This window comes from Dermacentor silvarum, chromosome 10, assembly GCF_013339745.2.
Source record: "Dermacentor silvarum isolate Dsil-2018 chromosome 10, BIME_Dsil_1.4, whole genome shotgun sequence".
In the NCBI taxonomy this organism is placed as follows: domain Eukaryota; kingdom Metazoa; phylum Arthropoda; class Arachnida; order Ixodida; family Ixodidae; genus Dermacentor; species Dermacentor silvarum.
In genome coordinates, this window is record NC_051163.1 from 5,335,661 (window position 1) to 5,349,336 (window position 13,676).

General features: G+C 43.6%; 1 protein-coding gene across 1 annotated transcript in view; it reads left to right on the top strand.

Annotated features, from left to right (window-relative positions):
* The first annotated feature begins 49 nt into the window (after window positions 1-49).
* LOC119466511 (protein SHQ1 homolog) overlaps window positions 50-13,676 on the top strand; it is a 55,245-nt gene continuing 41,618 nt past the window's right edge. The window contains exons 1-5 of the mRNA XM_037727027.2: window positions 50-498; window positions 644-711; window positions 8,429-8,493; window positions 8,956-9,081; window positions 10,774-10,940. Coding sequence (XP_037582955.1) covers window positions 424-498; window positions 644-711; window positions 8,429-8,493; window positions 8,956-9,081; window positions 10,774-10,940 — 501 coding nt within the window. The 5' untranslated portion in view covers window positions 50-423. The remainder of the gene's footprint in view (window positions 499-643; window positions 712-8,428; window positions 8,494-8,955; window positions 9,082-10,773; window positions 10,941-13,676) is intronic.

The window sequence follows — 13,676 nt, forward strand, 5'->3', positions numbered from 1 at the left end:
ATAATTACGTATTTTAACATTACAGTAAACTACTTTAATATTTCATTTTAATTTTGTGTTACTTGTGCTTTGAAACTATCGCCAAATAGCGCCTCATGACTAAAATAAGTGGCAACAACAACAGAAACAAAAACAACCAAAAAATTTCGAGAAAGCAGAAGTATTTGATGGTATTTGGCTGTAGTGTATGCCGTGCAGTGTGGCACCGCAAAAACTTCTCACGTGTATGAAATTCATGGCCGAAATCGTGCAAGAACACTGTTCAGGCTCCAACAACGGTTTCTAATACGGTGGCCACCGGTGGCGAAGCTGCCCTTTAGTTTTCACATCCGACATCATCCCGAAGCTACGCTTCGCGATCTCTTCAGCTGATCTTTATTGAATGAGTTTTGGAAAGAGGCGGGCTCACGAGTACGAAGAAAAATGTTGACTCCAGCGTTCGAGCTAAAACAAGATGACGACTTCTTAATAATTGAGATCAAGGCACCGTACTCTAAGGTAATTCTTGCTACTTTCGTGGTTCTGTGCTCGGAAAAGTTTTAGCTTTGGTAAAGCGTTCGCGTTGTTGCTGATGAAACTGCCGATAAATGACCTCCATGTCTCTGTTTTTCATTCCCTTCCTCACCTTGTGCTGCTTCAAAAGATTTCGGAGGCGGAGATCTACTTCTACGAAGAGGAGTTCAAGTTTTACTCCAAGCCGTACTACTTAAGGTGACGTTCTCCAAGTGTGAGCGAATGTGTCAGTGTCTGGCAGTGTGGATAGATGCCAAGTCGTATAGCAGGTGCTCAACGCCCTGAATGTCTCTTTTCTCGTAAACGTTATTTGCAGGATTTAGCTTGATCATAATAAACAGTGGACAAGAGGCCAAACTACGGGCGTACAGTAGCGGCAGAAGTTCTGTAACCCCCGATCGGCTTCCAGCGTACAGTGCTGGAAACGTTCGTCTTTCCTGACGATGAACGAGAAGGGAAACTGAGGGGCCCAATTTTTGCTAGTCACTACCGTATAGAGCCAACAGACGATGAAGCCAAGGAAAGAACAGAGGAAGTTATTTGCACTTTTGATTAAAGTGCAGAAATGATAAGCTAATTGGAAATGAAAGTGGACGAAAAAACAACTTATACATCTAGAGGATACGCCACAAGAATGCATTTCAGGTACCAGACAGGCATGCAAAATTAAATTTGTATCTGGTAATATTCTCACTTTTGTTATCTAAAATACACGGGCATAATCTTCTAAATCATACAGAAACTATGGGGTACAGACAGATACTAGGTACTTTTACCATTAGCTATCATGTTTTGAGTGCATTCAATCCTTTTCCCAGCAACAATGAAATCCTGAGGTCTCCGAAACAAAATGCTCTGCTTTAACTGATCTTAAAGTGACGGACAACCGCTGAGAACATGAATCGAGATGACGTCGCTGATGGAAAGATTGCCTATCATACTGGTTTAAATGACCCATGTTTTTCTCATTTAACAAATTTATATTTTTAATTCCTCACTAAAAGTTTCGAAAAATGACCTTTGGCACCCCACGCAGCAAGAACATGAAGATACATAAGAGATCTACCACGTGGCCTTCTGTTAGTGTAGGTTCCTGATCTGTTTACTAGTATTGGAATGCAGTACACCTTTTTCTGTTATCAGTTTTTTCTAACTTACCATGTGCAGATAGGCCTTCGGTTGTAGTGAGTAGAAAAGTGGCAGCTTCGCCTTCGTTTTCAATGAGTTGGCTTGGCTCGTCTATCGAAATAATAGCGACGATAGGGGCCAGCCAGCCATGGCGTAGGTGTGTACTTGGGAAAAACGTGGTACAAGTATAAGGAAGGTCTGTACGACAACGCAAACTTATTGTACCAGCTTTTTATTTTCAAAAGTGGTTGAAAAGGTCAAAATGCAGGCGGTTAACCACAGTTTCACTCACTTCTGTGAAAGCAAAATGATGGGCAGCTTTCACAATGTGTGAGGCGGCCTATCAGCACGTGCTTTTTGAAGTAACCGCTGCAGGTGTAAACACTACTGAGGGTGAGCCATAAAAAAACTAGGTCCTTAAAAATCGGTTGTCAGTCTCTTCAACAAGATCCACTGGGTTACTCTGTGCACAGGTGTGGTCTGCCTTGGTGGTGTCCAGGGGCGTATTCTGAAACGTTCCACTTCGGCGATATTTCTTTCTCGCTTTCAGGTGCGTGATGATTGGCTGTTTTAGCGAAATTGGATGAGCTGATTGGCTGGTTGAGCCTGACGTCATTCAATTTTGCTCAACCAGCCAATCGGCGCGCGCCTGAAAGCGAAAAAGAAATATCGTCGAAGTGGAACGTTTCAGAATACGGCCCCAGGTAACTATGGTGTGCAGGCATATTGCACACGTAAGGGCCAACTGAAACAGCATTTTGGACCGTGTGAAAGGCCTAGTTTTTGGTAGCGTAGATATAGAAAAGCCTCTGTGCAAAACGTTACTTTTGATATAGGAATGGATGCTGCATGCGCTGCAAAATGCTTGTAAAATTGAATGTTCTGACGCCAAAACTGAAAAATACAGCGGCATTACCACACGCTGGAAATTACACAGGACCTGGAACATTCAGAATCAGCACGGCTCCTTAATAATTGCCATGATCTTTGAGATCAGGCAGTGCAGAAAATCTTAGAGGCAGTATGCTCAAATTGGTCTCATATCCGCTTACCACTAGGTGCATGCGTCATCTGCTATGATGCTAGTTTAAGGCTGTTAATAAGAAAATTACGCAACTACCAGCCCTGCAGCTTTGCCAAGGTTGTGTCAGTTGTATGTGCTACTCATTTATAGCCAATTTAGCCACAGTAAAATTTTGTTTGTTGGTCTTTAAGCACGTAGCATAATGGCCTTGACAACTTGGTGTGATGTTGATGTGACAGCAAAGTTTGCAGTGAAGTGTGGCACAATTGTACAATTCTATTTGCACTATTCAAGGTACTGACTGCTCCACTAGCATTTTCATCATTGCTAAACAGTTTTCATTAGTAATTTCAAATATACTTAATGTCGATACATGCTACCACTTAGAGACTTAAAGAACACTTTATGTAAGTGGTCCTACATTGAAACAGTATAGATATGTATAAGCAAAAGAGATTTGTTTTCATTAATATTTTGGCTTGTTGGTAATGCATATGTAAACTGGAAAACCCCAAGTTCATATGGAGGGATTTAAAGAGAATGCACTTATATGCCTAAGGATTTAAACAAAAGCATTCAAGTAAGCTACTCAATGTTGATGCACAGATGCACCATCTAAGCCAGGGAAATGTTTCTCTTTATTGGGAGGTGATTGGCATGCTGATCTCAAATGTCATATCTCTGAAAATGTGTGAGCCAACTGATTGAGGTGCCTGTGTAAAATTTTTCCTTGAACAGTGCCTGCACATGGTAACTAATTGCTTTTTATCTTGGCTTACGTTTCCTTCATTATTACATGGCTGTTTATTGATACAGCACCCTGTTTGGCCGTTTAGACGTAACGTTAACCCCACAAAGCCAAACAGATTATTTTTGCGACATGAGTTATGGATACCTGAAAGTTCTAATTTAAGTGCGGAAAACTTGATGCAAATCCCATAGCAGCATTTTTGTAGTGAACTTACAGCTGTGGATAGCTCATCAAACTAATTGCTAATTCATTCATTATTTCTACTTAAGAGTTATTTGTTTGTTAACATGAAAGTGTTTTATGCCAGGCTCCACCAAAAATTTGTCCCATGTATGTACGTCCTGTAATCATCATCACGCTAGTTTCCTGGCATCCGCACGAGATGGCACTACTTCGTGGTTTTGTGTTAGTTTTGTGAGCTGAGAGTGGGACGATTAGGGAACGCCACCAGGTGGTGTTGCCATCCATGCATCACCTCAGTGGAATCCCTTGGTGGGTGGTCGGGCCAGCTCGCCCTTTCTGGTGCAACCACAAAAACATTAAAAAGCGCAATCAGGCACCATGAAGATTTACAGCAAGTCCGTGCTGTGTTTTCATTTCCTTAGTGCAAGTGGTCTTGCGTCCACAGCAGCGCAAGCGTTTGGTGTGTGTCGTGTTTTGGCTGACTAAAGATGCACCATGTGGTAACAATGCAGTTTTGCCGCATGCAGACTATTTGTCCCGTCTGATATACCTATGACACCTGGTAGCCTCAGAAGTGCTGTTCAAGCTCAATGCCCTTGTGTGCTGCCCTTGTGTGCTTGTTATCAGTCATTGCTTCACATTTTGAATGAATGTACATTTATGGACTTGTACTTGTGAATGTGCAACGAAGCTGCCACTTAGAATACATGTTTCACTTTCACGATATGACCAGTTCCTCAAAAAAGGTACAAACGAATTTTTGTATGAGTGCACTTTCCATTGCGAGAGATAAGGGTGAACAAGCTGTTTCTTCCATGTTTAAAGGTAGCAAAATCAGGTTCTTTCTCCTTCTTCAGGGTATGAGTATTATTTTCCCACTTGGGTTTCCGAGACGCACCGCCAAGGATAGTCTACGCAAGTGTAGAGTACCGCCACTAAGCTTAGCGGCATAACTTGGCTGGAGGCTTCAAATGGAAGGACGCAGATGAACCTTGAAGACATTTTGTATTTACAAGGACTTTTTACAAGGAATAACGTATATAATGTAAGGTGGAACTGGAACACCTCTAAGGCAACCCTATCTCGGCAGAGCTGACGGAGCATAGCACCTCAAGTTTAGTCCAGAACCATTGGTTAGGGCAGCGGGGCCATGTTTCCTACCCTCGGTGCAGCTCCCCAAACATTTACACTACTCGGTGATCATGAGGATGGGCACACCATTCACCAAACCTGTACAAGGATTGTCGTGTGAGCGGTCCGCTGGCTATTCAATCATTGAGGCTCGTCGACGCCCACTTTGTTTTGCAACAGTTCAAAATGTGTACTCCTCTCCCTGAATAAACATGTAAAAATGCAATAGTGGAGAAGGCCACCGACGCAAAGCAATCGTACGTTCCACAAAAGGCCATACAAACACAGCCTAAAGCAACAGAGCCCAAACACCGGGCTAACAAGCAGGAAGCACTTGTAAGCTGAGGCGGCAGGATAAAAGACGTGTGGTGTCGCCAGTCCTCAAATCCGTACTCAGAGAAGACCTTTGGACTGTTCGGAAGTGTGGTCATGCATCACCAAGTCTCTCCTGTCTCTCAATATCAAGCAAACACCCCCGCATCTGCTCGGTGCCGAACCCGTTCGCTCCCTTTAGTCTCCAAAGGGGTTCCCGTGCTGGTCTAAGCAGCCACGGTGTGCGCAGCGAGCAATGGCTACGGCGTACATGTGTTCTGTGCTGATGGGACACATTTCCCGTGTTGCGTCTGGAGCTGGAGGTAGACCCAAACTTTTTAGCCTTCACCGTCAAAACGGCCATACGAAAGAAGCAGGTGGCGCAGTGCCAATTTTCGCCCCTCTTGGGGAGCTTTGTTCCCTAATGGGCACAGCCCCACGTTTTGGGGCTGTTTATGCAGCCACATGCTCCCCTCCCCGTGCATGCATGGTGCAAGCCAGTTTGCCGGTGCATCTGCTTACCAGCTATCGCATTCTCCCTGTTTGACCCTTTATAAAAGCATGCTGCCAAATGAGCTGCGAAATCGTGTGTCGCTAACGACTAAGGTCGTAGACGTGGCACGGGTTGCTGGCTCTGTTCGCAGCTTATCTTGGCGCATAGAATCGACCAGTGTCATGAGCCACGCGCCCGTCTTGTCTCTGCGCTGTACACTGCAATAGGCAGCCGCCACTGAAAGCCCATTATCCCAATCTGTTTACAACGTGCTCACCGATCAAGGACCCTCGATGGCATACTGCCAGCCATCTCTTCACCCTTTCTTTACAACCGTTGCGTTCAGCGGGACCAAAAGCAAGGAAACTCAGGTCGGAAGCTGAAATTAAAGAAATAAATCGTGCTTTATTTGCAGCAGGCCTTCAGTGGCGTTTGGGTTTGTGGGTTTAAACGATCAGATATATAACTTATGTGTTGTGAACAACGTGCTTAAGTCATATGCTAGGCTTCACAATTGCCAAGTGGCAGTGTATTAATCAATGAATTGTCGCACTACCTTTGTGCTTACTTTCTTCCCCTAATTGTGACCTGATGTGTACAACCTGTGCATCCATTTCTCATACAGTCGAACCCGGATATATCGAACCCATATATAATGAATTAATGCATATAGGGAACAGCAATAAGATCCCCTGGAAGATTTTTGTATAAAATTTTTGTTTTACATATCGAATTACCAATGTGTTGAACATTTTTGGCATCCCTTCAGATTCGATACATTTGGGTTCGACATTAGTGCAGCCGGAAATTTCTTGCAGTTTTTATTAAAAGCAGACAATAAACATAGAGCCTGAACTGTCTCCATCATTGTATGATGGTGGACAGGGTGGTGGACAACGAAGTTTGACCGTTTTCAGCCAGCATATTCAAGAGATTGAGCCATCATGTGTAACTTGTGAAGATTTTCACATGTTGTAATTATAGGGAACTGACTCCATTTTCAAGGAAAGTTTTGTGCCATTTACCTGTTGTATTGGGGCTGCTGGTCATGCGATTTATTTTAGCTTGTTTTGAAATACCTGTGTGCTTGTCGGCCTGTATACATGTGATCACAAGCTTCAAATAATTGACAGTTTGCTGCTGGACTATCTTGGTTTTGAGTAGTTGGTCATTTATTATGAAGAACCCAAAGCAGTTAACGCATAGAAGACTGAAAACGCAAACCGGTCTGTGTCCTGCCAGTATGTTTTCTTGTAATCGTGTTCTTGCACTGCCATTTCTGCATCAAGTTTGGAATACAAAGATAGACATAGCTCTGCTGGCTGTGGCACGGGGAGGTGCACAACTGTAAGGATGCCTAATTTGAAGCTCCGAGTTGAACAATTGTATTGAACTATCCAAAAACTTCACGAAAGTATGAAGCATGTGAGGCCAGCATTGTTGGGCATGAGTTTTGTCAATTTTGTTCAACAAAGCTTAACAGCATTGTACATATGCTGTTGGCTTGAAGAAAGACCTCTAGAAATCCTATTTTATCATTAAAGTACCTGTGAGACACAGAATTGCTCTTATTAGACAGCTGCTGCACCTATTTGATTTAAAGTTTATTGCTTTTAAGAGAGAAGCCGAAATTATAATGTTGGCAGCAAGGTGCAGTTTGTGGCCTGGAATTTTTGTCAACTGAGTTTGTTAAAAATGTGCAGATTATAGGTAACAAAATTAAAGCATCAAGTTTACAATGCCACAATTGCACACCAAAAACAGACATCACAGCTCTGTGAACTGCGTCTGTTATATCGTCTGAAGCAGACAAACATGATAGTTGACAGCTTATATAAAACGATGTATACCCGAGTTCTACAAAGGCCTGCTCACGATGAATGACAAGAGCTACCCGCCATGTGGCTCTGGTGTTGCACGACTGAGCATGAAGTCGCGGGTTCGATCTCAGCTGCATCCCGATGGGGGCGCAACCAGTCCCGCGTAATCAGATTCTGGTTTTGCAGTGTCAAACCCTGGAATATAATTCAATTTTAATTTTATTTCAGAGCTGTGTGTATAATATATTCGTTTTGTTTGCCTTAGATGTCCCAGAAGGTGCAGAAGAATTTTTTGCCAAGTTACATAGTTATAAACTTGATGCTTCAGTTATTTATAATTTTTCAATTTTTGAAAATCTTTGTAAAGCTGTCGGCAAAGTAATGTTTTCTCTTAAATGCAGCCAGCCTAGCCAAAAATTGGTTCTGTTGGTAGAACAAAGACCAATTTTGCTGTTTTCATCTTATTAGGATAACAAGTCTAGCATTTTTATTTATTTAAGGTAAGATTTTGAAACTTGTTGGTAGGTATAATGACCACGTGAAAGATGCTGACTTTGCCTAGCCTTCATTGCCAGCATGAAGTTGAGCATTTGATGGTATTGGCCTTCTGAGGCAATTTCTTGGTGTGCTGTGACCGAGAATTTACTTGCAGTGTACAATAATTCCTTGCTCTGCAAGCCCATGCCAACAGTAGCCGCATCCTACCTGTTCTACAGTAGACTTTGTTTCTTCCCGATATTTGAGTGCTTTCTGGTTTAATAAAATAATTGTCAGCATCCATGTGCATTAAACCGGAGATTAACTGTATTCATCTGAAGATTTCAAAGTACAGGTAGCTTGTTTTAAGATGCAAGTACTTAAATACAAGTAGTACTACTATGACACACCACCTGTGTCTCATGCATGCAGATACAGGATATACAGAAGGTGTCTTAAAGTATCCAGCTGACATTCATGGTTCCTGTGTGCATACTTGGTGTTGGCCTATTGGTCATCTTTATGTGTTTTTGCTCTGTCACATATTGTGCTTATCAATGGGCCAAGACAAAACGTTTGTTTTCTCTCCCCGACAGACTGCACTTACCTGGAAAAGTGGTTGAAAATGGTCTCGAGACAGCAAAGTATGTGTCTGAGAATGGTGAGTGTTGGGTCACCCTGGGTGGTCCCTTACTTTTCGTCCTTCTCCTAAACGGAAGGAAAGCTGCATGTCCTGTTGTCTACGCTGGTACCTCAGCCATTCTGTGGCATTGTGGTGTCAGCATTAAACCCAGCTGTCACATTGTATCTGGAAAAGGGTAATCATTTATTGATAGGTAGTTTGTTTACATATAACTGTGTCGCACAAATTAAAGAAGGAACACAACGTCTCCAGTTGTTATCTTGCTTTATAGCAGGAAAATGACTAGGTCTTCAGTGCTGTAATATATACACTGTTGTTATACAGAATGTTTGCCTTTGGTTACCCTTTCAGATAGAAGATATTTAGCCACATCAATACCCATCCATTAAGAATATTTCTAGGATACATGACAGTTAGACTATGTTGCCTTTATTTTTGGGTAAATTCAATCTATTCATCATGGACGCCCCTATTTTTCAGGCATGTATGTGGTTCACATGCCAAAGCAGAGTCCAGGGCAGGTTTTCACTGGCCTGGATCTTTTGACCAAGCTCTTAGCACCAAGTCCGAGGGCAGCACCTGCAAGACCCGTGATTGAAGTTCTTGGTATGTTAAAGAAATAAGAGCCTAGTAAATAGCTTGTGTAAGCATGGGCTTGCTGCTTGCATGCCATACTTGGTTGAGCCATGTGATTGATGTAAACAAGAGCACTGGTTATGGATTTGACAAAGTGTGCCAGCACTGAGCCGAATGAGTTTTGTACAGACGACTTCCATTAGTTCGATCCTGATGGGACTGGCGAAATTTATCGAATTATCTGGCTAGTTGAATGAAACATGATGCAAAAAGAAAAAGCCAAAAAACACCTCTGATTCATCTGGCAGTATTTGCCCGATCTTAACACGCCCCCGAATCAAATGCGCGCCCATTTTCTATCTGTCCATAGTAGAAAACTAACGTAAGAATGGCACCAATCTTTTAAATAAAGTAGAATAGAAATATAACGTGCACCTGATTTTTTAACAAGAAAAATGGGCAGGCGTCTATATATGTTGCACAACAGCGACCGGTTTTCTAAAGTCAGCTTTGCCGCAATACACCCTTGGTATACGGCAAGGCATACAAACCCTTCAAAGGCGCTTTTGGTTTCATATCCGACTGTACCGTGCAGGCAATTATGAGCCCAATTTTCCTGAAGAAAAAGAAAAGGCATGCACTGGAATTGGGTAAATACTCTAATCAAGCATTGTGAGCTGTGCTTGATTAGAGTATTTAGAGATTATTGCTTGAAAATCTTCCTAGGGTAGGCTGAAAATGCCATATTTATTCAACTTTTTTTCCAATTATGTTACTCGAAAATGAGCTATAGACCTATATTCGTGACCAAAGAACCTTGACCTACACTCTTGAACAAAGCTAGCAAAAGCATGGAGCTGACAGAATGCACCATTACGTAACCATCCATTCACCATCCATAACGTCAGCTCGGAGATGTTTCAATTTATTTATTTAACTGTATATTCAGACTAGCTTTAGGGAACGCCACATATTCAATGCACTCGACAGCACCGAGGACGACATCGTTTATGGTGCTGAGGGCGCCTGCGATGTTCATTCAATGAGAACGACTTCTCTGGTAGCTCCAACGAGGATGGAGCTTGTGGCATTGACTAGTGAGATATAGTAGCCGAGCGTACAGGAAATAAATGTGCACCATGTTCAAATTTTCTCGTTATTTTTTTAAAGATTTGGGTCGACCCATACTCAATTTCTTTTTTTTTATTCCTCGGCGAGTTGATATACAGGGGTTGACCTATAGTATTTGTGTTAAACCTATATTCGAGTAAATACGGTAGGTGTTTCCAGCAGGAGATGATGGGTATTCAATGCTTTTACTGTCCCCCAAGCTCCGCCAAGATAGACGCTGCCACTAAAGGGGTCGCTGTTGGGTTCACCATAGAAGTGAGGCACGTGCGTGCTGACTGGTCGAGTTTTGATTATCCGGCGAAGGCCAATTTTAGAATCGAAAGAGCGAAAGTTTGTACCTTTGGTACAGATTGAATTAACCAAAACATTGAATTAACCGGAGTCAAACTAACTGAAGTCTACTGTATTTACTCACAGGTCACTTGGGGCCATAAATATGGCTCTTGAAGGGCGGGCATCAATAATACACTAACCGAGAAATGCAGTGCATGATTACACCAACGCACCAATCTGCAATAATATTTTAAGGCAAAAGAAAATGGAGCCCTGCAGAGCAGCAACTCCTGGCATTCAGTCATTTTCCGTTTGCAGAGAACCGGTCTGCCAATGACGAGGAACCACCTGAAGTGGAAGAGGAGATGGACTGGCACGTGGAGCAGATGCCCTGGACTCCTCAGGACGAAGTCTCCCTGCTGGAGGGCAGTGTCCGGAAGTATGGCTTTGACAGGCAGAGGACAGGTGTCATCGCACGGATCAAGGTCTTGATTTTCATCCCTTTTGGTTGCTGCAGCCCCTCATGATTAATTTTAGCATGGTGAACAAGAAGCAAAAATATGATGCATATCCTATGCGTTTGTGGGAATCGGCCAAAGCAGAGCTTTCATGAGTCAGCAAGGCATAGTGGCGCATTACAACAAGAGACATGTTGCAGGTTTTAGTGACGAGTGCATTCTTCAGCTATGGTACCGTGGTGGACCCTGCAGAGCAAGAGGAAGATTTATTCAGCATTAAGACGTGTTGAATTGTAAGACACAACATGTTCAACCTTGTAGGAGAACGCCACAGCACTGTAATACAATGAGAGATGCGCAGCGAACTTGGTTGAGATATGCGTCTCGTAACTTGACTCTTTGTGGTCGGCTAGAACATGGGCATGCTAATTTTAATAAGTAAATTGCTACTGTGCAACGCGGCTAACACACCAAGTGTCTCAAAGCGCCTATGTGCACGAGGGAAATTGGTAAGGGTGTTTTATTCCATCTTTTTAAGCATGTGTCCTTGCTTCGGGCTTCTGTGCTAACTGGGGTGAAATCAACCACCGGCAATGTAATTTCTTTGTATATATATGTGTGTATGTATGTGTGTGTGTGTGTGTGTATATATATATATATATATATATATATATATATATATATATATATTATGGGAAAAAAATTAATGTTCATGAAAACTTCACCAAGGCTCAAAAACAATTGTTTTGGCAATGTTGACAGCGTAGCAAAGAAAAAGGATACATGTTCGTTTGGATGCGTAATGGCAGGATTTCGGTTAGGAAATGTGAAGGCATGTCAGTAGTTAAGGTGACTACGGCCGATAATTTGGCCAAAACAGCATAAATGGGCTTGTTTGAATCATTTAAAGGCACACTAGAGGCAAATAGTAAGTCGATGTCGACTGTTAAAATACCATTCCAGAAACATTGCAGTGCCTGTTTCGGGCCAAGAAAAGAATTAGTTTACGAGAAAATTGTGTCTGAAGAGTCCGCATACCTTTAGCGCAATTCAAATCGCCCGCCCCCGAGTGTGGAGTGGGGACATTGCATACGCCATCACCGCCCTTTACTGCCTTGGGGGAGTAAAACGGTGCATGGCAGACAGCTGTACTGTTTTTGCGCAAAATGCAAGCGCGTGGCTGTGGAGAAACCGAGCCAAGACAGAGCTTTGGATTCACCACTGCAGCTGCTATTGGTCAAGTGGTGTGGACCATTCGGGAATCCCGCGACATCATGTGGACGTGGCATTCTCTGCTACTTGCAATTCGTGTGATTTTCGAGAGCCAGCAAAATGAGCGCAGCACTACGCGATAACGAAACTGCTGAAACGTCAAAGTGCGGCAGCACGGGCAGTGCAGAGTGAAGAAAACAAAACCTTTCGACTGCCTGAGTGCACTACGTGCACTCTTAGTGCTTCAATGGCGATGTGGGTCTTGATGAGGTGGTCTCCGACGATTGCAATAGTTGCCGCCGTTGACGCACTTCGAGGAAGGCCTAGACAAATCCGTAGCGCCTGGGCCTGCACACTTTGTATAGTACGTGGGCGTGTTTTACTTGCGTTAGTCAATGATGGCAAGCTGTACCGCAAGAAGCCGAGAAAAAGTGCTCTATATAATCGAAGCATAGCGCTTGTCGACATTCCCCAGGTCTTTCCAGCGAAGAACTTCAAAAGGTGACAGATACCTGTCAACCGCTTTTTCAAGTACAATACATGCGGGCTCCATGAGATGTCTCTGTCAATTATGACACCCAAGAATTTGTGTGACCGTACAAATGGTATCATCTGCCCATTGATTAACACACTGTAGTGCGTCATAGGCTTACGCGTACATGCCACAAGTGCACTTTTATCAGATGAAATCTCCAGGCCTTGATTTCGGAGGTAGTGTGTAGTCTGAGTGGTAGCTTTTTGGAGCTTGGCGCAGCTGTAAGCGTGTCACTCTGGACACCCAAACGCATATGTCGTCTGCGTACATTGACAATTTAATTGTGCTTGGAAGGTGATCAACGAGACCAATCAGCGTAAGGTTAAACAATGTAGGGCTCAGTACGCCACCCTGGGGGACGCCACAGTAGGTGTAATGTAAAGAAGTGCGGCCGTCCTCTGTACCCACAAAGACAGATTGCATAGAAAGATAGCTATGTATCCATCGGAACATCCGACCGCCGAGGCCTACCTCTTCGAGAGCGATGAGGATGGCTTCATGTGTAACGTTGTCATACGCCCCTTTGACGTCGAGAAACAAAGAAGTGCGCATACGTTTACACCCTTTTTGGTCCCGAACGTAGGTAACCAGGTCGAAAACATCAATCGACGAGCCGCCACGTCGGAATCCTGCCATGGCATCTGGGTAGACGTGGTATTCCAGGTACCACTCCAGGCGTCCGAGGATCATCCTCTCCATCACTTTTCCCACACAGCTCGCCAATGCAATCGGGCGATATGATGAAAGCTGCAATGGAGACTTTCCAGGCTTCAGTAGCGGAACTACGTGACTAGTCTTCCAGCTTGTGGGAATTGTGCCAGCTTGCCAGGATTCATTATAGATTTCAAGAACACTCCTCGCCCGCTCACCGAGATGACACAGAGCTGTGTAAGAAATTCCCTCAGGTCCTGGTGATGACGTGCGTCTGCACAAAGCTAACGCCGCCTTGAGTCCATGGATTGAAAATGGTAGATCCATGCGCGGGTCACGTGGTGGTGGGAAGCTGATGGAACGTG